The sequence below is a fragment of the Poecile atricapillus genome, chromosome 1 (genome assembly GCF_030490865.1).
Source record: "Poecile atricapillus isolate bPoeAtr1 chromosome 1, bPoeAtr1.hap1, whole genome shotgun sequence".
Taxonomy (NCBI): domain Eukaryota; kingdom Metazoa; phylum Chordata; class Aves; order Passeriformes; family Paridae; genus Poecile; species Poecile atricapillus.
Window position 1 is genome coordinate 649,856 of NC_081249.1, and position 19,481 is coordinate 669,336.

Consider the following 19,481-nt stretch of genomic DNA (forward strand, 5'->3'; position numbering starts at 1 on the left):
CGATACCTTTATCTGCCCCACACAGCCCCTGGCCGGGCTATCAGAGCCTGCCTGGGGCTGCTCAAGGGGCCTCTCCCACCACCCAGAAATGGAAAAAATTAATAATGTCTTACAGAACCCTGTGGTGAGGAGCTAAAATGTGACTACAGATGTGAATGCCCCAGGGGGATCACGGTGATGGGCTCGTCCCACTGTGTCTCTAATAAGATCCCAGAATGCCAGACTGGTTTGGCTTGGGAGGGACCTTAAACCCCATCCAGTGGCACCCCAGCCATGGCAGGGACACCTCCCACTGTCCCAGCTGCTCCCAATGTCCAGCCTGGCCTTGGGCACTGCCAGGGATCCAGAGGCAGCCCCAGCTGCTCTGGCAATTCCATCCCAGCCCCTGCCCACCCTGCCAGGGAACAATTCCTGCCCAAGATCCCAAGATCCAGCCCTGCCCTCTGCCACTGGCAGCCATTCCCTGGCTCCTCTTTCTGCCTCCCCATGTAAAAAGTTCCTCTCCAGCCTTCTCAGATCAATGGTCCAGTGTCAGTCTGTAACTGGACGATTTCAGAGGTCTGGATGAGGTTTCTTAAACTGCCCACAGACAGACCCAAAGCCACAGATCCAAAGAATCATGGAATGGTTTGGGTTGGATAATCACCAGTTCCAGCTCCCTGCTATGGGCAGGGACACACTCTACCAGACCAGGTTGCTCCATCCAGCCTGGTCTGGATGCCTGACACCTCAAGCACCCCGGCTTTGCCTTCCTGAGCATGGGAGCACAGCTTCCCTGGAGGCCTGGAAGGCAGGAGAGCGGCTGTGCAGGTGACAGCCAGATTCCAGGTGTGCCTGTAGCCACACCTCGGCCCGGGGGATGTTGCTGATGGGGCTGTGACACGGCAGGGTCCTGCTGTCCTTGTGCACGGCTTTTAATTCCCAGCAGGGAGAGATCACTGAAGGGCTCACATGGACAGAGCAGATGAACCTGCTGACAGCTGCAGCCCACCCTGCCAACCCACACAGCTGTTCCTGGAGACCTGGAGCTGAGGAGGAGACCTCTGCTTCACTGCCACCATCCCTGCAAGCGTCCCAGGCCTGGCTGGACTGGGCTTGGAGCAAGCTGGGATAGTGGAGGGTGCCTATGGCACATGGAACAAGGTGAGCTTTAAAGTCCTTTCCAACCCAGACTATCCCATGACTCTAAAGCCCCTCTCTGAGGGGTCTGTGCTGTTGCAGGGATGGGTGGGATGTCCATGCCTGTGGCGAACAGGCAGCCAGGGCCCAAGGAGAGGGAGATAAGAGGTCCTGTGTCCTGGGCTGGCCTGTTAAGGGCTCACAGGGCTTTCCTTGATGACACAGCTCAGTGCAGTGACCACTGCCCGGCCAGCCCCCGGCGGGGACCCCCGGCCAGCCCAGCCAATGGCCCCGCTGGAGGGGCCGGGCAGCGCCGGGACAGGGGATAAAAACCCGGCAGGGTCTGTGCTCAGCTCCAGGCTCTGTGTCCAGCCCAGCAAAGCCATCACCATGGTGCACTGGTCAGCTGAGGAGAAGCAGCTCATCACCAGCGTCTGGGCCAAGCTCAGCGTGGAGGAGTGCGGCGCCGAGGCTCTGGCCAGGTGGGTCCGGCTCGGGAACCCGCCCCGCTCACCTGCACGGGGAAACCGCCCCGGTCAGGGGGCTTTAACCAGTCTGCTTCCCCCTGTGTCTCTCCCCAGGCTGCTGATCGTCTACCCCTGGACCCAGAGGTTCTTCTCTAACTTCGGGAACCTGTCCAGCCCCACGGCCATCATCGGGAACCCCAAGGTGCGTGCCCACGGCAAGAAGGTGCTCACCTCCTTCGGGGAGGCCATCAAGAACCTGGACAACCTCAAGGGCACCTACTCCAAGCTGTCCGAGCTGCACTGCGACAAGCTGCACGTGGACCCCGAGAACTTCAGGGTGAGCTGTCCTTGGAGCCTCTGTTCCTCCTTCCTCAGAGCACCTCAGTGCCCGGGGGGTTTCCAACAGGCATCGATAACTTGTGTTATTGGGTTCAGTTAGCAAACAGGACATGGCTGGCTGGAGTGGGCACTGTGGGACAGGGGAGGGCTGGGAACTCAATCATGCAGGCTCTGGACTGCAAGGACAAATTTGGTGACAAACACAGAGAGATTCTCTGCAAGTCTGGGGGCCTGCACAGGCACGGCTGGAGAAAAGGAGCAGGATGTTGGCCTCTGCTTCAGCCTCTGCTTCAGCCTGGCTTTGGGGAGGTAGAAGGTGGACCTCACACTGACCCTCAGCTGAAGTAGGTGTGGGGATTCACAGCAGGAAAAGGCAAGGCAGAAAAATGTCTAGCAGCTGGCAAATGTGAGGGGAAGCAGAGATGGAGCAGGTGGATACTCGTGTCCAGGGCCAGCACGGGGCTCCTGTCCTGCAGCTGACAGAGCTTCCCTGGCCACAGCCCGGGACCCTCTGGGGGCTGGGGTCCCCTGGTGCCGGGGGGCTGTGCAGGGTGAGGGGGGCTGGCACCTGCTGACCTGATTTCCCTCTTGCCTTCCCCTCTTCAGCTCCTGGGGGACATCCTGGTCATCGTCCTGGCCACGCACCTCGCCAAGGACTTCACCCCTGCCTGCCAGGCCACGTGGCAGAAGCTGGTCGGGGTGGTGGCCCACGCCCTGGCCCACAAGTACCACTAAAGCCTCGGGAGGAATCTGTGTCTGTGACAAGCAATAAAAACTACATTTTCTGCAATTCTTTGTGTTCTGTGTCTCTGTGGGCCCTGGGCCTCTCCTCCTGGGATATTTGCAAGGATATAAATTTGTAGAGATTCACTGATCAGGCAGAAATTTCCCCCTCCATAGTTTGCTAGTGATGTATTAAATTGATCAAAAGTAGTTTCTGCATCAGTGATGGAAACTGGTGTATCCTGATCAGAGTTTGGTATCTGGAATGTGTAAGATCCCAAGAGCAGGGGATGAGGGCAGCTTTCAGACAGGATGGGCTAGAGCCTTTTTTTACTCATTTTGGCTTAATGGAAGCACATCTTTTCACTGGAATTGAAAGTTTCTATGTAAGCATCTCCATTTCAGCAGTGTTTTTCCAGGAACAGCCTAAAAAGCAACAAGGAAAGACAGGCATGTTAGTGTCTCAAATGGTGAAACCCTTGCTTTGCATGATTTAGGTATAAATATTCTGCCTTTCTGCTGATAGAGCAGGGGTTTGCATTTAACCCCTCTATCCTGCACAGCCAGGCAGGTCCAGCCCTGCCGGCAGCACCAAGGGGGAAAAGAATCAGGAAAAAAGCCCAAAATCTGAACCCAGCTTCCCTGCAGCACAGCTTCTCCCTTCACCCAGAAAATGGGTGTTTCAGCAGGATTGCAGGAGGCCAGACCATTCTCAGCATTCCAGTTCAAAGCCTTGGGATTTTCCAGCAACACAGAGCCGGATGGTGGGGGCACCCAGCAGCACCCCCAGGCCTGTTGGGGTGTCCAGGGCTGGGTCCCTGTTTGGGGGCCGTGACTTTTCATCTCAGTGTCCACATCCTGACCTTTGTGCTGCTCCTCTCCTGCGGACACGTCCCGGTGGTGCCGTGGAGCACGTCCTGCTGGCTGGGCTGTGCCTGGCTGGGCTGTGCCTGGCTGGGCTGTGCCTGGCTGCTCCTGCTGCCCAGGGACAGGGGGTGCTGCCAAGGGGGCCCCGTGTCCCACCCTGCCAGTGACAGCCCTCCCTCTCTGTGTGACGGAGCAAAGTTACAGATACCACCAGCCCACCTGACCCAAAACAGGTCAGGAGAGCACAGGAGAGCCCTGCATGCAGGATATCCCTGGATCCCTGGCAGTGCCCAAGGCCAGGCTGGACATTGGGAGCAGCTGGGACAGTGGGAGGTGTCCCTGCCATGGCAGGGGGGGCACTGGGTGGGCTCTGAGGTCCCTCCAACCCAAACCCTTCTGGGATTTTAAACCAGGAGCAAAGACACCCTCAGGACCTGCTGGCTGAAGACACAAGGCCCTGCATATTCTGGAGGAGAGTGGAGGCTGGCCTGGCTCCAGAGCAGAGCTGGGCACAGCTGCCACTGCTGCTGATAAGGGCTCTGTAAAGCTTGGCGGGGACACTGCTGCAATCAGGGACCAAGAAACTCTGCTTGGGGCAGAAGGGCTCTCACTGGAGCTGCCTTTGGCCCTGGTTGGGATGGTTCGTCTCTGAAAGGGAAGGTTCTTGTCCATGGAAGGGGCCAAGACTCGAGCAGCCTGGTCTGGCAGAAGGTTCCCTGCCCATGGCAGGGGGGTGGAATGAGATGATCTTAATGATCCCTTCCAACCTAAACCATTCCACGATCCTGTGATTCCAGGAGCTGGGAGATCTTCCACCCACACCACATGGAACACCCAGATGGAAGAATGCTTGAGGGAAGGGTCCTGAGCATGGTGCAATCCATCCCAGGCTGAGAGCAGGGTCTGCTTTTCTGTCTGGGGACCAGCTGGGAATAAGCTGTCAGGTGTTGCTGGGGTTGCACTGGGCTAAAGGAGATTTCCTTTTGACTCTGCAGACTCAGAACGAGCTACAGGAGCTGGCCCTGCTCAGCACGTTGGGATGAACATTTCCCCTCCCAGCCAGTGTCCAGAGAGCTCCCTGAGCTGGCAGCTCCAAAACCTCCCAGCCACGCTGCTGCCTCCAGGGCATTTTAAATCATTCTTAAAATTAACTCTTTCTTACAAAAACAAATGCAGCACCAGGCTGAGCCCAAGGCTGGGACTGTCTGGGCTGTGCTTGCCTTTGGTTTTTGCCAGGTCTCACAGGGTCCAGGACTTCCCAGAGCTGGTGCAGTCCTGACCAGGCTCACCCTGCCACCCTCTCAGGAACTTGGGGGCTGTATCTGCCCCAGTGGGGCTGATGGTGCCGTGGACCAGTGGCCACTGCTGCAAACAGCCTCTGGGCCAGCCCAGAACAGCAGATGTCCTTAAGATTTCTCCATGGCTCAATAATCTTCAAATTCAGAAGCCCTTGGAATTCTTTCTTGGGGAGTTTAAAGTCATGTTTGTGGCTAATGTCTGCGGGTAAGTGCCCCGGGGCACTAAGGCAGTGCTGGAGAGGCTCTCTGGATGCCCAGGGAAGCTGAGGCTGCCCTGGCAGTGCCCAAGACCAGGCTGGAGCAGCCTGGGACAGTGGAAGGTGTCCCTGCCCATGGCAGGGGGTGGCACTGGATGAGCTTTAAGGTCTGGGGTTCCACGATTCCATGTGCAGAGCACCTTGAGGGGTTCACTTGGCAGGAGGGGATGGTGTTCCCCAGGCGGGTGCCAGTGCCACCCTGGGGTCCCCGGGGCTGGAGCCGCAGCTCCACCTGTGCTCGTGGCCGAGGTGATGCTTGTCCACTCCGAGACAGGGGGAAGGGGCCTCTCTCCCCCTTGGACAGCCTCCAGAGCCGCTATCTTTCCCCGTGCAGCCCCGCTCCCTCCCCAGCCCCGAGCCGTGGCTCCCTGGGCTGAGATTAGGCCAAGCCGTGTATAAAAATCCCCGGGGCAGCCTCGGGGCCACGTCCATCGCTCAGGGCAGCCCCTCTGCTCACACCATGGTGGACTGGACAGCCGAGGAGAAGCAGCTCATCACCGGCCTCTGGGCCAAGGTCAACGTGGCCGAGTGCGGCGCCGAGGCCCTGGCCAGGTGGGTCTGGCTCCGGAACCGGCTGCCTGCACAGGGAAACCTCTCCCTGGAACATCTGTGCCTCTATGTCTGTTTGTGTCCCTCCGTCTCTCCCCAGGCTGCTGATCGTCTACCCCTGGACCCAGAGGTTCTTCTCTAACTTCGGGAACCTGTCCTGCCCCACGGCCATCAGCGGCAACCCCATGGTCCGTGCCCACGGCAAGAAGGTGCTCACCTCCTTCGGGGAGGCCATCAAGAACCTGGACAGCATCAAGAAATGCTTTGCTCAGCTGAGCAAACTCCACTGCGACAAGCTGCACGTGGACCCCGAGAACTTCAGGGTGAGCCATGCTCAGCTCCAGCCTGAGGTTCCTCCTGAAGCTCTGGACGTGCTTTGGGGGTCTCAGAGGGGTCTGACAGTCAGTGAGACCTCGAGAGAAACCCTGGGGCTGCCTGAGAGCCTGTGGGGGATAGGGGCAGGGGAGGGGACAGGACAGTCATGTTTGGGGGAACAAAGAGGAGTTTTGGGGCTGGGGTCTGTGAGAGGAGGCAGCCAGGCAGGTGAACGGGGAGAAATGCAGAGACAAACGTGTCCTGGTCAGAAGGAACATCTTGGAGCAGCCAGAAGGGAAGGAACTGAGATGGGATTTGGAGGGAAGAGCTGAGCTTGGCTGTGAGGGAGTGGTTAAACTCCACTCACAGGAGTTTAAAGGAAAAACTTTGAGAGTTTTAAAGTTTTTTAAGAAGGGAAAAAGAAGGGAAGGGGAAAAAAGAAGGGAAAAATAGCACAGCCAGTTTGGCAGGAGGGTTCTGAGCCCGGGGGCAGCCAGGGATGGAAAAGGAAGGGGTCAGCCCAGGAGAAGGCGAGGGAGGACAGTGCAGAGCAGGCGAGGGAAGGTGCTGGGGGGAGGATCCAGCACACCCAGGGACCCTGGCACGTGCCAGAGCAGGAGCTGTGCCAGGAGCCCGGTGCCCTGCATGGGGCCGGGATAAATCCACCCCTTGCTTTGCTCTGACTTCCCCAGAGACCGCAGCGGGGCTGGGGAGGGACGTGGGGCAGCACCAGCTGACAGCTTCTTCTCCCTCCACTGCCAGCTCCTGGGTGACATCCTCATCATCGTCCTGGCTGCCAACTACGGCAAGGACTTCTCCCCCGCCTGCCAGGCCGCCTGGCAGAAGGTGGTCCGTGTGGTGGCCCACGCGCTGGCCCACGAGTACCACTGAGCTCCTGGGAGCCCTCCTGCCTGGAGACACTCCTGGGGAGTCCTCCTCGGGTTCTGCTGGCCTCTGACCTCTGAATAAACACCAGCTGCTCCAGCCACCAGGAGATGTCTGGCTCTTTGTGGGAATGGGGATGGAGGGACAGCGGGGCTGGGGGAGCTCGCAAACGTGGGATAACACGAGCCACGATCTCGTTCAAGGGAAACTTGTCTAAGGTGGAGATCCCAGGGGAATGTTCAGGACAAAACACTAATAAACACCACAAAATAAGAACAGAAACACTCTGGCACTTTTTGGGCACATTAGGTAACATTGCTTGGTTTAATGTTTTAGGACTTTCACAAAGAGAGTGGAGTGGAACTGTACAAAAGTGTGCAGTGGGAGAAGTGACAGGGAGATTGGAGCCATGGCTCGTAACTTCCTGTGTGTGGGCTTCTCTTGGCGTGGGAGTTTTTAAAGTCACTCTTAGATTAGCAAAGGCAGAATGTAACAGACACGATTGGATGGGATTTGGACAAAACCTGGGTTAGTGGAAGCTGTCCCTGCCTGTGGCAGGGCATGGGACTGGATGAGATTTAAGGTCCCTTCCAGCCCAAACCAGTCTGGGATCCTGTGATCCCATGAAACACCAGTGTTGGCTGCAGAGGGCTGGGGAACAGTGTCACCCCCAGACTGACCCCTGTCCTTTGGCCAAGCCCCCTCCTGCAGGAGCAGGAACACAAACACTTTGCTCCAACGTCATCCAGACCCCACCAGGGCATTCCTGTGCCCCATGAGCTCCATCCCTATCCCCTGCACACCACCTCCCACCTCCAGCTGGGCGCAGGAGCAGAAGAGCAGCCCCAGGAGACCCGGCTGCCTCTCCCACTTCTCAGGAACACCACTGATCACCGGGCTGTGGAACCCCTGGGTCAGGCACTGTCTCAGGCTGCACATCTGTGCAGATGATTTTTCTTCCTGGAAAGGGAGCTCAGGCCTTGGCAGGGGCTGCCCAGGGAGCTTTGCAGTGCCCATCCCTGGAGGTGCCCAAGGAAGGGCTGGACGTGGCACTCAGGGTTCTGGGCTGGGGACAAGGTGGGCATCGGGCACAGCTGGGACTCCATGGGCTGGGAGGGCTTTTCTAGCCCCTGGGATCCTGGGATTGTGTGGGATCCCAGTAATCCCAGTCTTCCCAGCTCTCCTCATGCCCTGTGAGCCAACCCCCTGCACTTGGTTTGCCCTGGGTTATAAGCTCTCCTTTGCAGGACCTTTGCCAAGAGGTTCTTTTGAGACAGGAGCTCCCTCTTGGCTGCAAGGCCTTGCTGTGCTTTTAGCAGTGTCATCCCGAAGTTAATCAAACTCTTAAAGAGCTGATGGGAGAGCAGAGGGAGAGCCCAAAGCCTCACAGGTCCAGCAAGAAGAGGAGATGGAGAAAGTGGTGAATTCAGAGAGCCCAAGAGCCCCAGGTTCGCATCTGCTGCCTCATGGGTGGGCACCATCCAAGGGGCTCTGTGTGGAGATAAAGCCACCCTGCAGCAGGGCTGCAAATCAGAGGCCGGGAGGGCGGGTGGCCAGCCCAGCCCAGCGCTGGATCTGGGCACCCTGCCCTGGGGCCCCACCCTGGAGCTGGCTCCCCTCCCTGGGGCGCCAGGCTGGGCCCCCCAGCCCAGCCAATGGAGGGGCGCTCGGGGGAGAGGAGGGGCGCGGCGCAGCGCATAAAAGCGGGGCGGGAGAGCGGCTGCCCAGCGTGCCATCCTTCGGGAGCAAGAGCCCAGACTTCCTCCGCAGCCGCCACACGACCCACCTGCCAGCACCATGGTGCAGTGGACAGCCGAGGAGAAGCAGCTCATCACCGGCCTCTGGGGGAAGGTCAATGTCGCCGAGTGCGGCGGCGAGGCCCTGGCCAGGTAGGTCCAGCTCCGGGAACCTGCTGCCTGCACGGGGAAACCTCTCCTGCCACGGGAGCGTCGGTGTGACCGTGTCTGTGTCTCTCCACAGGCTGCTGATCGTCTACCCCTGGACCCAGAGGTTCTTCGCCTCCTTCGGGAACCTGTCCAGCGCCACCGCCATCATTGGCAACCCCAAAGTGCAGGCCCACGGCAAGAAGGTGCTCACCTCCTTCGGGGAGGCCGTCAAGAACCTGGACAGCATCAAGAACACCTTCTCCCAGCTGTCCGAGCTGCACTGCGACAAGCTGCACGTGGACCCCGAGAACTTCAGGGTGAGTTGTGCCCTGAGCTCCCCATTGCAGCGTCTCCCCTAAGCCTGAGCCCAGGGTGGGAGGAAGGGGCTGGGGCTGCCGTGGGGGGATGCAGAGGGACAGAGGGAAGGGATGTGGGGCTGGGAAGGCAGAGGGGTGGCAGGGGCTGCGGGAGGGGGACGGGAAGGGGAGGATGTGGAGAACAAAGTGAAAGCAGCTGTTGAGCAGGAAGAGGTTTGAGCCAGGGGGGAGGAGAAGGAGCAAGAGCAAAGTCTGGCACAGAGGAGGACAGAGAGATGAGTGAGGAGCAGGAGGTGGCGGCTGGATGCCAAAAGCCAAAGAGGATCTGCCGAGAGAGAACTTTGGCTGAAGGTATCTCAGTGGGGAGTTAACTCCACTGTTTGTGCCTGGGCTGGGGCTGGCAGGAATCCCCTGGGCCAGCATGAGCTCGCTGTTTGTGCCAGGGCTCTGTGGGACCAAGTGCCAGCTCCTGCTGTGCCAGGAGCTCGGCTGGGTCTTCTGCTCGAGAGAAACTCCAAAACAAAGCCAGAAGGGACAAAGAAAAATTTAGTCCAAAAAACCCCAAAGAATTTTTGGTTACTCTTCCCATGAGGCAGCAGAACACAAACCTTTAGAGACAGAGCAGAGACCAAGTTTAAGGTGCATCTTCAGAAGGACCTGGGGGAGGTTTTTGAGACTGCAGATTTCCTGGAGGCTTCCCTGGCTGTAATGTGAGCGCTCGTTTGGGACGTACAGGGCATTGCTAACCTGCTCGTGTCCCCACAGCTCCTGGGTGACATCCTGATCATCGTCCTGGCCGCCCACTTCGGCAAGGATTTCACTCCCGACTGCCAGGCCGCCTGGCAGAAGCTGGTGCGCGTGGTTGCCCACGCTCTGGCCCGCAAGTACCACTGAAGAGCCGCAGGAGCGGCCGGCGGCGCCCGTGGAGCCCGCGGAGCCCGCTGCCAGCCCGAGCCAACAGCTTCTAACAGCCAAATAAAGCTCATCCTGTGAAGTCTCCTGTGCGTCTGAGTGTCCCTGGGGGGATGGAGGGCTTGGGGGCACGGCTGGCTGGGCCGTCAGCCTCAGCAGGGTCACGGAAAGCACCCCTGCCTTTGTTCTGGGTGGTTTTGTTGGTTCGTGTGGGATTTGCCTCTGGAAATTGTGTTTTCAGGATGTTGGCATGATAGAGTCCTGCCACCCCCGGGGTCACACACCGGGGACTTTGCGCAGAGGAACTGCTCAGAATTTTGCTGTAGAACCTGCATGTCTCTCTTAGACGAGGGAAACTGAGAGGATTCGTATTTTTCTGAGGGGAAGATAAACAAACTGAAGACTTTCTTCTACCCTGGCTCATCCCTGGCATAAAACCTACCCAAAATCAGCTGAGTCACACAGGCCCAGCAGCCAGCTGGGTGGGGGCAGGTTTGAGATAAACATTTTGCTATCAAGGCCTGTCCAGACTTTGTTTATTCGCGTCCCTCCCACCCTGCACCACCCACTCTGCAATTTGGGGGGGCCCGATTCTGCCAAGAGCAGCGACTTAATTTCCTGGATGGGAGTCCTGGGTGGGTTTAGGTGTCTGCAGAGCAGGACGTTTGGGTAGGGTTTGTTCTTGGCATGGGAAGCACATCTGAGCAGAGCATGACGCGGCAAAAGCTCGGCTGGAAGGATGCGCTGGCTTTTAAGGGAGAGCATCGGGCAGAGCTGTTCATCCCAGCATTTCTGGCACCCAGCCTGCACCGTGCTCTGTCTCTGCCTCACCCACGTCTCTGGGCACTCCAGTCCCTGCCCCTGACGCACAGGAAGGTGTTAGAAGCGCCTGTGAGCCATAAATGCCCTTTCTCAGTCACGACACCCGAAGACAGAGGCATTCTGTCCCTGCTGCTGAGGTACACACTGGGAAGGAGAAGAGTCACAGCAAATCCCAAAGGAATTCTCTCCCTGCAGGGAGACTGGGCAGGCTCAGAGCCACCAAACCCCCAGATATTTCATGACTTTTCATAGGCTTCGTGACAGATAGGAATGGTTTCTATGAACATGATTGTTCATGGACTTCAGGCAGAAATGAGCAGGACTCATCCTGCAAGCGAGGTGTCTGGGGGTAGGAAGGACAGCAGAGCTGGAGAGGGACTGGGGCCAAGGGCTGCAGGAATTGCCAGGAGCCAGGGAATGGCTGCCAGTGGCAGAGGGCAGGGCTGGATCTTGGGATCTTGGGCAGGAATTGTTCCCTGGCAGGGTGGGCAGGGGCTGGGATGGAATTGCCAGAGCAGCTGGGGCTGCCCCTGGATCCCTGGCAGTGCCCAAGGCCAGGCTGGACATTGGGAACAGCTGGGACAGTGGGAGGTGTCCCTGCCATGGCAGGGCTGGCACTGGATGGGCTCTGAGGTCCCTCCATCCCAACCCATTCCATCATTCCATGATCCTACAACCCGAGCAGACCTCCAAGGTCCTGGCATTCCCTGCACCAGGGTGGGAGCAGCCCTCCCATCACTCTCCACTGCCTTCACTCCCACCTCCATTCCTGCTGGGATGACACCCTGCTCCAAGCCCCCAGCACAGAAATCCTGTGGGATCTCCTCTCCCCACACTGCTTTTCCTGCTCCTATTCCTGGTGCCACAACATCCCTGTGGGCAGCACCCAGCTCCTGGTGGGGCTGGTGGGGGGCTGCAGGAGGGTGGGTGCTGGTGGCAGTCTGGCAGACTTTTCCCTGCACATCCCCTCTTCCTGCCTGGGCCAAGCTGAACCTGACTGGATTTGTCATGGTGCTCCAGCCCCCAGCTGTGGGAACTGGATTTTCTGGAGAAAAGACAGAGGTAAGCAAATCTAATGAAGATTATCCTTTCCTAATTCACTAAAAAAAGAGTCTACAATTAGCATGGGAAAAAGATGTTGTCTGGCTGGAGATCTCCCTTGCTATTTGCTTTCTTTTAATTGCTTTTCCTGCCGTATTTTCAGTGCAAAAGACACTTAGCAGGAGATGGTCCCTGGAGGAAGTGCTGATGTGTGAGAGGAGCTTGGTTATCCCTGTGGCTCTGCTGCAGCCTGCTCAGCCCAGTCTGACAGGACTCAGCAGCTCTTCCTTAGCCCAGCCCAAACCCTCTGGAAAACAACAGGAAAACAGTGCACTGACCCTGGCACCTTGGGATTAAAACCTCTGCGCTGATTTCAGCAGGAATGGTGTTTCTTGGGGCTTTATGTAGAAAACAAAAGAGGAAATCTCCCCAGGGCATTGCTCCGGGACAGGGTGCTTCACCCCTGGCATGCTCCAGGGCGTGTCAGAGGAACCCAAACAACTCCAGGAGAGGGGGAATGTGGAACTTGGCAGGTTCAGGAGGGGCTCCCCCACAAACTGGACATCCCTGAGCTGAGCTTTTGATGTTTTTAGAGCCCACAGCAGAACCTGCAGCAACAAACCTGGTGTTCCAAGGCTGTTTCACTGCTCTTTTTGGATGTGGCTGATGGCAGCAGGAATGGGCTGATGCTGTCTCATCCTGTCCCAGCCAAGGGGACACCACTGGGTGTGGGCCTTGCCCAGCATGGGTGAGCTTTAAGGTCCCTCCAAACCTTTATTTAAGGTCCTTCCAACCCAAAACCATTCTGAGATTCTGTCTTTTAGAATATCTTGAATTGTAAAGGACCAACCCTGAGAGCTGAAGTCCAACTGTGATTCTTCTGCTCCAAAAGGCACAAATGAACCAAGGGGGTCAAGTTCTGTTCCAGGAGAAGGATAATGGGGTTAATGCAGGTTTTGGCTGCAGAGCCTGAGCATCCTCTGAGCAGCTGCAGCACACTCCTGGTGGTGCAAGGACACCTCAGGCAGGGCAGGGTCCTGCAGGTTTTGCTGACTTCAGACCCCTCTGAGATCCTGGCTCTGCCACGGGCTCTGCTTTGGCCCAAACGTTCACCACTCCATGGACACCAGGCAGAGCCCGGTGTTCAAAGAGCTGGGGCACGAGGCTCAGAGCTCACAGCTCAGACCCTGAGCCCCTGCCCGTGGCCAGTGCTGATGGATCACGGCTGGGGCTCCTGCAGGGGCCCGTGCTGGAGGGTGGAAGGACCATCCTCGCCGAGGGGACGGGATAAAGCTCTGGAGCTCGGGATAACCAGAGGCCCCTTCTCAGGTGCCACCCCCTGCCAGCCCCTCCTGCCCCCCGGTGTTCTTGTTGTCCAGGAACAGCCTCAAGGGCCCCTGCTCCCCTCTGTCCGAGCTGCACGTGGACCCCAAGAAGTTCAGGGTTGTGTCTGCAGCCCCAGCCCTGCCCTGGGCTGTGTGAGAGAGCCAGACCTCGCTGTTCCTCTCTCCAGGGACACGTTCGTGGGCTGGTGGGGGAAGCATCCCTGTGCAGTACCCAGGAGGGGTGATGCTTTGTACAGTGATTTTCTCCCTAAAAAATCCTGTTTTTAGTGCCAGCCCAGCACAGGGGAGGGCAGCTATGGTTACCTGAAGGAGATCTGGCTGGGGAACAACCCCAGGGGGTTGATCAAGGTGCTGCTGCCCCCAGGGAACTGGTACCTGCTCCTGGTACCTGATCCAGGAGAAAGGCTTTGAACTCAGACCCCTGCGAGCTCTGAAGATGTTGGAGAGGGACTGGGGCCAAGGGCTGCAGGAATTGCCAGGAGCCAGGGAATGGCTGCCAGTGGCAGAGGGCAGGGCTGGATCTTGGGATCTTGGGCAGGAATTGTTCCCTGGCAGGGTGGGCAGGGGCTGGGATGGAATTGCCAGAGCAGCTGGGGCTGCCCCTGGATCCCTGGCAGTGCCCAAGGCCAGGCTGGACATTGGGAGCAGCTGGGACAGTGGGAGGTGTCCCTGCCATGGCAGGGCTGGGAATGGGTGGGATTTGAGGTCCCTTCCACCCAAACCAGTCTGATTTTCATGCTGGGCTCCAGGAGGAGAGGTGCCAGCTCCCAGTGGCTGAGGAATCCTAGCACAGGTCACAACTGTGATTTCTATAATTTAACACAACTCTCAATGACTTTTCCTACCCATTTTGCCAAGGAACAATCCTCCTCTCCTGAATTCTGCTCATCACTCTCTGCTGTTGTTGTGGACATTCCCTTCCCTCCTTTCCCGGGCAGCACCATGTGCAGCTCATTCATCAAAGTTTTGTGATGCTGTGGGAGAGCGATCCATCATCCTGCTGGGTGAACTTCCCTCCCTTCCAGAGCTCCATGGAGCACTTCTGAGCGACTCAGGAGTTTTCCGTCTTTTCTCAATCAGACCCGAATCAAATCTGTGCTGATTGCAGCTCCCAGCATCTTTTAAAGAGTTCTTATTCAGATGTTAATCAGGAGCAGGTGAACCAGGGGACTATCAGGTGTAATTATTTTTATCTGGCCTTATCCCCACACTTAGCAAAATTGCTGGAGCAGAAAGTCCCCAGTTCACTTCTTAGCACAAGCCAAAAATACTCTTTAAGCAGCTCTGTGCTGCCCCTGCCGGGGTTATTTTTCCTGTATTTATAGGCACGATTTTACACCTCTCCAGGGAACTCTCAGGAGTGGCAGCAGCGTCTCGGAGCATTTCAGGAGCCCGAGCTGCAGGGGCTGGAATGCAATCACAGCCTCGGCTGCCCTGGGATGTGTCTGCTGGGTCTGACACTGCTGGAGGGAGGGGGACTGACAGGGAACTTGCTCTGATGTTTAAAAGATGCTTCGTTGCTTTTGAGAGGTAAATAAAGATGTTTTCCCCAGGAACTGAGTGGGAATTCCCGACTTGCCCAAAGAATCTTGCAGGGACTGTTTCAGGCAGTTTTTGATGCCGTGTCACATCTCAGAGATATTTGGACAGAAAATCTCTTTTCCTGTGCAGAAAGGGACCCTTGCAGATTTTCCATGATGCACATGGCCAAGGCAGCAGGTGGGAGTGTGGGGATGAGCCCAGCCCTCCGTGCTCCCTTCCCCTTGTGCAGGGGCTCTCTGGAACAGAATCACAACTTTTTCCTTTTCTCTGCCACTATCTGATGTCATGGCAACTGCAGCAGTGCCGCAAAGCCCCTCAGAAACAGCGTGTGGATGTTAAAAGACTTCTGATCCCTTGGTGACTTTGGAGAAAGGAAGGTTGGGAACCCCAGAGGGACTTGTCAGAGCTGATTTGCCTCATCTTCCCTTTGTTCCACCCCCTTGCCTCCTCCCCGCTCTGTCAGAGCCCTTCTAGCCCGAATTCTCTGCAGCAGAGAGCCAGACACGTGCAGGAACCGCATTTCTGAGCTGAGCTTCTCTTTCCTACCTGGAGTGCAGGAGCTCTCACTGGCACCCCCTGAGCTCCGACACCAGACCCCCATGCTGCTCCCAGGGGGACAGGAGCTGATCCTTGGGATCCCTGCTGCTCCCATGGGGACAGGAGCTGATCCTTGGGATCCCCTCTGCTCCCATGGGGACAGGAGCTGATCCTTGGGATCCCCTCTGCTCCCAGGGGGACAGGAGCTGATCCTTGGGATCCCTGCTGCTCACACAGGGACAGGAGCTGATCCTTGGGATCCCTGCTGCTCCCAGGGGGACAGGAGCTGATCCTTGGGATCCCTGCTGCTCCCAGGGGGACAGGAGCTGATCCTTGGGATCCCCTCTGCTCCCATGGGGACAGGAGCTGATCCTTGGGATCCCCTCTGCTCCCATGGGGACAGGAGCTGATCCTTGGGATCCCTGCTGCTCCCATGGGGACAGGAGCTGATCCTTGGGATCCCTGCTGCTCACACAGGGACAGGAGCTGATCCTTGGGATCCCTGCTGCTCACACAGGGACAGGAGCTGATCCTTGGGATCCCTGCTGCTCCCAGGGGGACAGGAGCTGATCCTTGGGATCCCTGCTGCTCCCATGGGGACAGGAGCTGATCCTTGGGATCCCCTCTGCTCCCATGGGGACAGGAGCTGATCCTTGGGATCCCTGCTGCTCCCATGGGGACAGGAGCTGATCCTTGGGATCCCTGCTGCTCCCATGGGGACAGGAGCTGATCCTTGGGATCCCCTCTGCTCCCATGGGGACAGGAGCTGATCCTTGGGAGGATCCCTGCTGCTCACACAGGGACAGGAGCTGATCCTTGGGATCCCCTCTGCTCCCAGGGGGACAGGAGCTGATCCTTGGGATCCCCTCTGCTCCCATGGGGACAGGAGCTGATCCTTGGGATCCCTGCTGCTCCCAGGGGGACAGGAGCTGATCCTTGGGATCCCCTCTGCTCACACAGGGACAGGAGCTGATCTTTGGGATCCCTGCTGCTCCCAGGGGGACAGGAGCTGATCCTTGGGAGGATCCCCTCTGCTCACACAGGGACAGGAGCTGATCCTTGGGATCCCTGCTGCTCCCAGGGGGACAGGAGCTGATCCTTGGGATCCCTGCTGCTCCCAGGGGGACAGGAGCTGATCCTTGGGATCCCTGCTGCTCCCAGGGGGACAGGAGCTGATCCTTGGGATCCCTGCTGCTCACACAGGGACAGGAGCTGATCCTCGGGATCCCCTCTGCTCACACAGGGACAGGAGCTGATCCTTGGGATCCCTGCTGCTCACACAGGGACAGGAGCTGATCCTTGGGATCCCCTCTGCTCACACAGGGACAGGAGCTGATCCTTGGGAGGATCCCTCTGCTCACCCCAGCACAGGCACACGGGCTGGGGGAGTTCCTCCCGTGCCTGTGCACACCGATTGCTGCTGTGTCCCACAAGGACAGGGACCGAAGGGGCTGGGGAGGAGCAGGGGAGGGATGTTCCTGCTCCTGTTCCTGTTCTGGCTGTGCAGCAATCCAGGTGAGCTGATCCATGGGTGGGCGTGGGGGCAGGATGTCCTCCCTGTGGGCAGCCCAGGGGATGAGGATGGGACTTGTCCCGATTTTTATCCATTTCTACCGAGACCCGAAGAGTGGATGATGCACAGAGTGAATAAATCCGTCTGCTCATTGCTGTGGGATGTTGCAGAGGATGAGGATGCCGTGCACGTCTGGTTTGCACACTCAGATTCAAATACTGAATTCTGCATTTTCATGTTGAGGGCCATCAGAGCACGCTGGAAAGCTGCTAATTTAACTTATCAAGCTAACTATTGAGCTGCTGGAGTGAGGAGCAGACCACAGATGTCTGGAGCTTGTTGAAAATACCCCAGTCCCGTTTCTCTTGGCATGCTGATGAGTTTAACCCTCAATTAAACAACCCCGAGCTCCCTGTTTACACAGACAGATTGAGTGTGAATTCCTTGACTGCTGGGGGCTGGAAAAGTTTAAATTCTCCCACACCAGCCCCAAAAAGGGCAGTGGGTAAGTCAGGAACTCATTAGTGTCAGCTTGAGGGGCATTTTATAACTTGCTTTTAATTTTTTCCTTACAGCCCCAAAGGCACCGTTCTGCATTCAAAGCTTGAGCCCTTCTGGCATCTCTTTTCTGTTCTGATTTGTGTTCCACAGAGCACAGCCCTTCCCTGGGGGCTGGAGCCCTGGGCTGACAGTTCTGCACAGAGGCAGCGCTGGCTTTGTGCACGTTCCCTAATTTTCCTCACAGCTGTAGCTGCAATAACAACATTCCTGATAAGAATTAGAGTTGCTGTGTATTTTCCTAATAACAATCGAGTGAAATGCCTGGCACGGGGAGCAGCCAGGGCTGTAGCAATGGCAACAGCAGCTGGAACAGTGAATGAACTCGGAACTGAAGGGAAACACAAAGTTCTGGATTTGCCAGTGCCTCAGACTGTGAGAGTGACCTGTGCCCTGGGGGCCAGCGTGGGTGACAGATAAATTCTGGTAAATGCTGCTGCTCCTGCAGCTCCTGGCAGCACGGTTCCCCAGGGCCAGGGGCTGCACAGACACAGAACAGGGAGACAAATGCAGCCTTTCCCCCTTCTCCTTCCTCTGAAGCTGCGATGAGAGAGAGCAAAGGGGGGCACAGGAGGACCAGGAGAATCATGGAGTGCTTTGGGCTGGGAGGGACCTCAAAGCTCCTCCTGTTCCACCCCTCTGCCTTGGGCAGGGACACGTCCTGTGCTCTGGGAGAGTGGCTCCAGCTGGAGGGGTCCCCACCTCATGGATGTCCCAAATCCCACGGCAAAATGAGATCCTTCTAATGAGATCCTTTAGGGGGAGTGGGGGAAACTGAGGCTGCTGTAGGACTCGTTTTGCGTTGTCACCAGGGAGTGCGTGGAGGGAACTCCCAGAGCTTGCACAGGACACCAGGGCAGGCTCTGGACTGATAACAGCTGTCCCCTGTGTTTATCTAGGGGTGCTAAAGCCTCGCTTCCACAAAGACAACACGCATCCTTCTGCTGCAACAAGCTGTGTACAGCCCCAGAGTCCCCCGAGAGCTGGTGACACCCGACTGTGACACCCGAGAGCTGGTGACACCCGACTGTGACACCCGACTGTGACACCCGGCTGTGGCACCCAACTGTGACACCCTGTGACACCTGACTGTGACACCCGACTGTGACACCCGACTGTGACACCCTGTGACACCCGACTGTGACACCCGAGAGCTGGTGACACCTGGCTGTGACACCCGACTGTGGCACCCAACTGTGACACCCTGTGACACCCTGTGACACCCGACTGTGACACCCGACTGTGACACCCTGTGACACCCTGTGACACCCGACTGTGACACCCTGTGACACCCGACTGTGACACCCAACTGTGACACCCTGTGACACCCGACTGTGACACCCTGTGACACCCTGTGACACCCGACTGTGACACCCTGTGACACCCTGTGACACCCGACAGTGACACCCGAGAGCTGGTGGCACCCGACAGTGACACCCTGTGACACCCTGTGACACCCGACTGTGACACCCTGTGACATCCGACTGTGACACCCGGCTGTGACACCCGAGAGCTGGTGACACCCGACTGTGACACCCTGTGACACCCGACTGTGGCACCCAACTGTGACACCCGAGAGCTGGTGACACCCGACTGTGACACTTGACTGTGACACCCGAGAGCTGGTGACACCCGACTGTGACACCCAACTGTGACACTCGACTGTGACACCCTGTGACACCCGACTGTGACACCCGAGAGCTGGTGACACCCGACTGTGACACCCTGTGACACCCTGTGACACCCTGTGACACCCGACTGTGGCACCCAACTGTGACACCGGACTGTGACACTCGACTGTGACACTCGACTGTGACACCCTGTGACACCCGACTGTGACACCCGAGAGCTGGTGACACCCGACTGTGACACCCTGTGACACCCTGTGACACCCGACTGTGGCACCCAACTGTGACACCGGACTGTGACACTCGACTGTGACACTCGACTGTGACACCCTGTGACACCCGACTGTGACACCCTGTGACACCCTGTGACACCCAACTGTGACACCTGACTGTGACACCCGACTGTGACACCCTGTGACACCCTGTGACACCCGACTGTGACACCCGACTGTGACACCCGACTGTGACACCCGACTGTGACACCCGACTGTGGCACCCTGTGACACCCGACTGTGACACCCTGTGACACCCGACTGTGACACCCGACTGTGACACCCGAC

The 19,481-nt window shown here is 57.8% G+C and overlaps 3 protein-coding genes across 6 annotated transcripts; all 3 read left to right on the forward strand.

Moving 5' to 3' along the window:
- Positions 1-406: 406 nt before the first annotated feature.
- On the forward strand, positions 407-2,727 carry LOC131588473 (hemoglobin subunit rho). 4 transcript variants are annotated; one of them, XM_058857377.1, is made up of 4 exons: positions 407-1,143; positions 1,492-1,601; positions 1,701-1,923; positions 2,532-2,727. In XM_058857377.1, exons 2-4 carry the CDS (start codon positions 1,510-1,512, stop codon positions 2,658-2,660), a joined length of 444 nt encoding a protein of 147 aa, XP_058713360.1. In that variant the 5' UTR covers positions 407-1,143; positions 1,492-1,509; the 3' UTR covers positions 2,661-2,727. The 4 variants fall into 4 exon arrangements, with proteins under 4 accessions (XP_058713360.1, XP_058713344.1, XP_058713354.1 ...); XM_058857361.1 differs by having other exon boundaries at positions 408-1,143; positions 1,345-1,601; XM_058857371.1 differs by having other exon boundaries at positions 408-1,143; positions 1,473-1,601.
- Positions 2,728-5,464: 2,737 nt separating this feature from the next.
- Positions 5,465-6,925, forward strand: LOC131588522 (hemoglobin subunit beta-like). Its single transcript, XM_058857419.1, has 3 exons — positions 5,465-5,622; positions 5,720-5,942; positions 6,697-6,925. The coding sequence occupies exons 1-3, from the start codon at positions 5,531-5,533 to the stop codon at positions 6,823-6,825; spliced, it is 444 nt and encodes a 147-aa protein (XP_058713402.1). The 5' UTR covers positions 5,465-5,530; the 3' UTR covers positions 6,826-6,925.
- Positions 6,926-8,528: 1,603 nt separating this feature from the next.
- Positions 8,529-10,019, forward strand: LOC131588514 (hemoglobin subunit beta). The gene is made up of 3 exons (XM_058857410.1): positions 8,529-8,708; positions 8,800-9,022; positions 9,788-10,019. Exons 1-3 carry the CDS (start codon positions 8,617-8,619, stop codon positions 9,914-9,916), a joined length of 444 nt encoding a protein of 147 aa, XP_058713393.1. The 5' UTR covers positions 8,529-8,616; the 3' UTR covers positions 9,917-10,019.
- The last annotated feature ends 9,462 nt before the right edge of the window (positions 10,020-19,481 follow it).

Excerpts from the sequence above, each read along its gene's own strand:
- LOC131588514 (XM_058857410.1), top strand. The coding sequence starts at position 8,617 with ATGGTGCAGTGGACAGCCGAGGAGAAGCAGCTCATCACCGGCCTCTGG. Across the intron at positions 8,709-8,799 it reads GGCGGCGAGGCCCTGGCCAG|GCTGCTGATCGTCTACCCCT; the intron begins GTAGGTCCAGCT and ends GTCTCTCCACAG. Across the intron at positions 9,023-9,787 it reads TGGACCCCGAGAACTTCAGG|CTCCTGGGTGACATCCTGAT; the intron begins GTGAGTTGTGCC and ends GTGTCCCCACAG.
- LOC131588522 (XM_058857419.1), top strand. The coding sequence starts at position 5,531 with ATGGTGGACTGGACAGCCGAGGAGAAGCAGCTCATCACCGGCCTCTGG. Across the intron at positions 5,623-5,719 it reads GGCGCCGAGGCCCTGGCCAG|GCTGCTGATCGTCTACCCCT; the intron begins GTGGGTCTGGCT and ends GTCTCTCCCCAG. Across the intron at positions 5,943-6,696 it reads TGGACCCCGAGAACTTCAGG|CTCCTGGGTGACATCCTCAT; the intron begins GTGAGCCATGCT and ends CTCCACTGCCAG.
- LOC131588473 (XM_058857351.1), top strand. The coding sequence starts at position 1,336 with ATGACACAGCTCAGTGCAGTGACCACTGCCCGGCCAGCCCCCGGCGGG. Across the intron at positions 1,602-1,700 it reads GGCGCCGAGGCTCTGGCCAG|GCTGCTGATCGTCTACCCCT; the intron begins GTGGGTCCGGCT and ends GTCTCTCCCCAG. Across the intron at positions 1,924-2,531 it reads TGGACCCCGAGAACTTCAGG|CTCCTGGGGGACATCCTGGT; the intron begins GTGAGCTGTCCT and ends TCCCCTCTTCAG.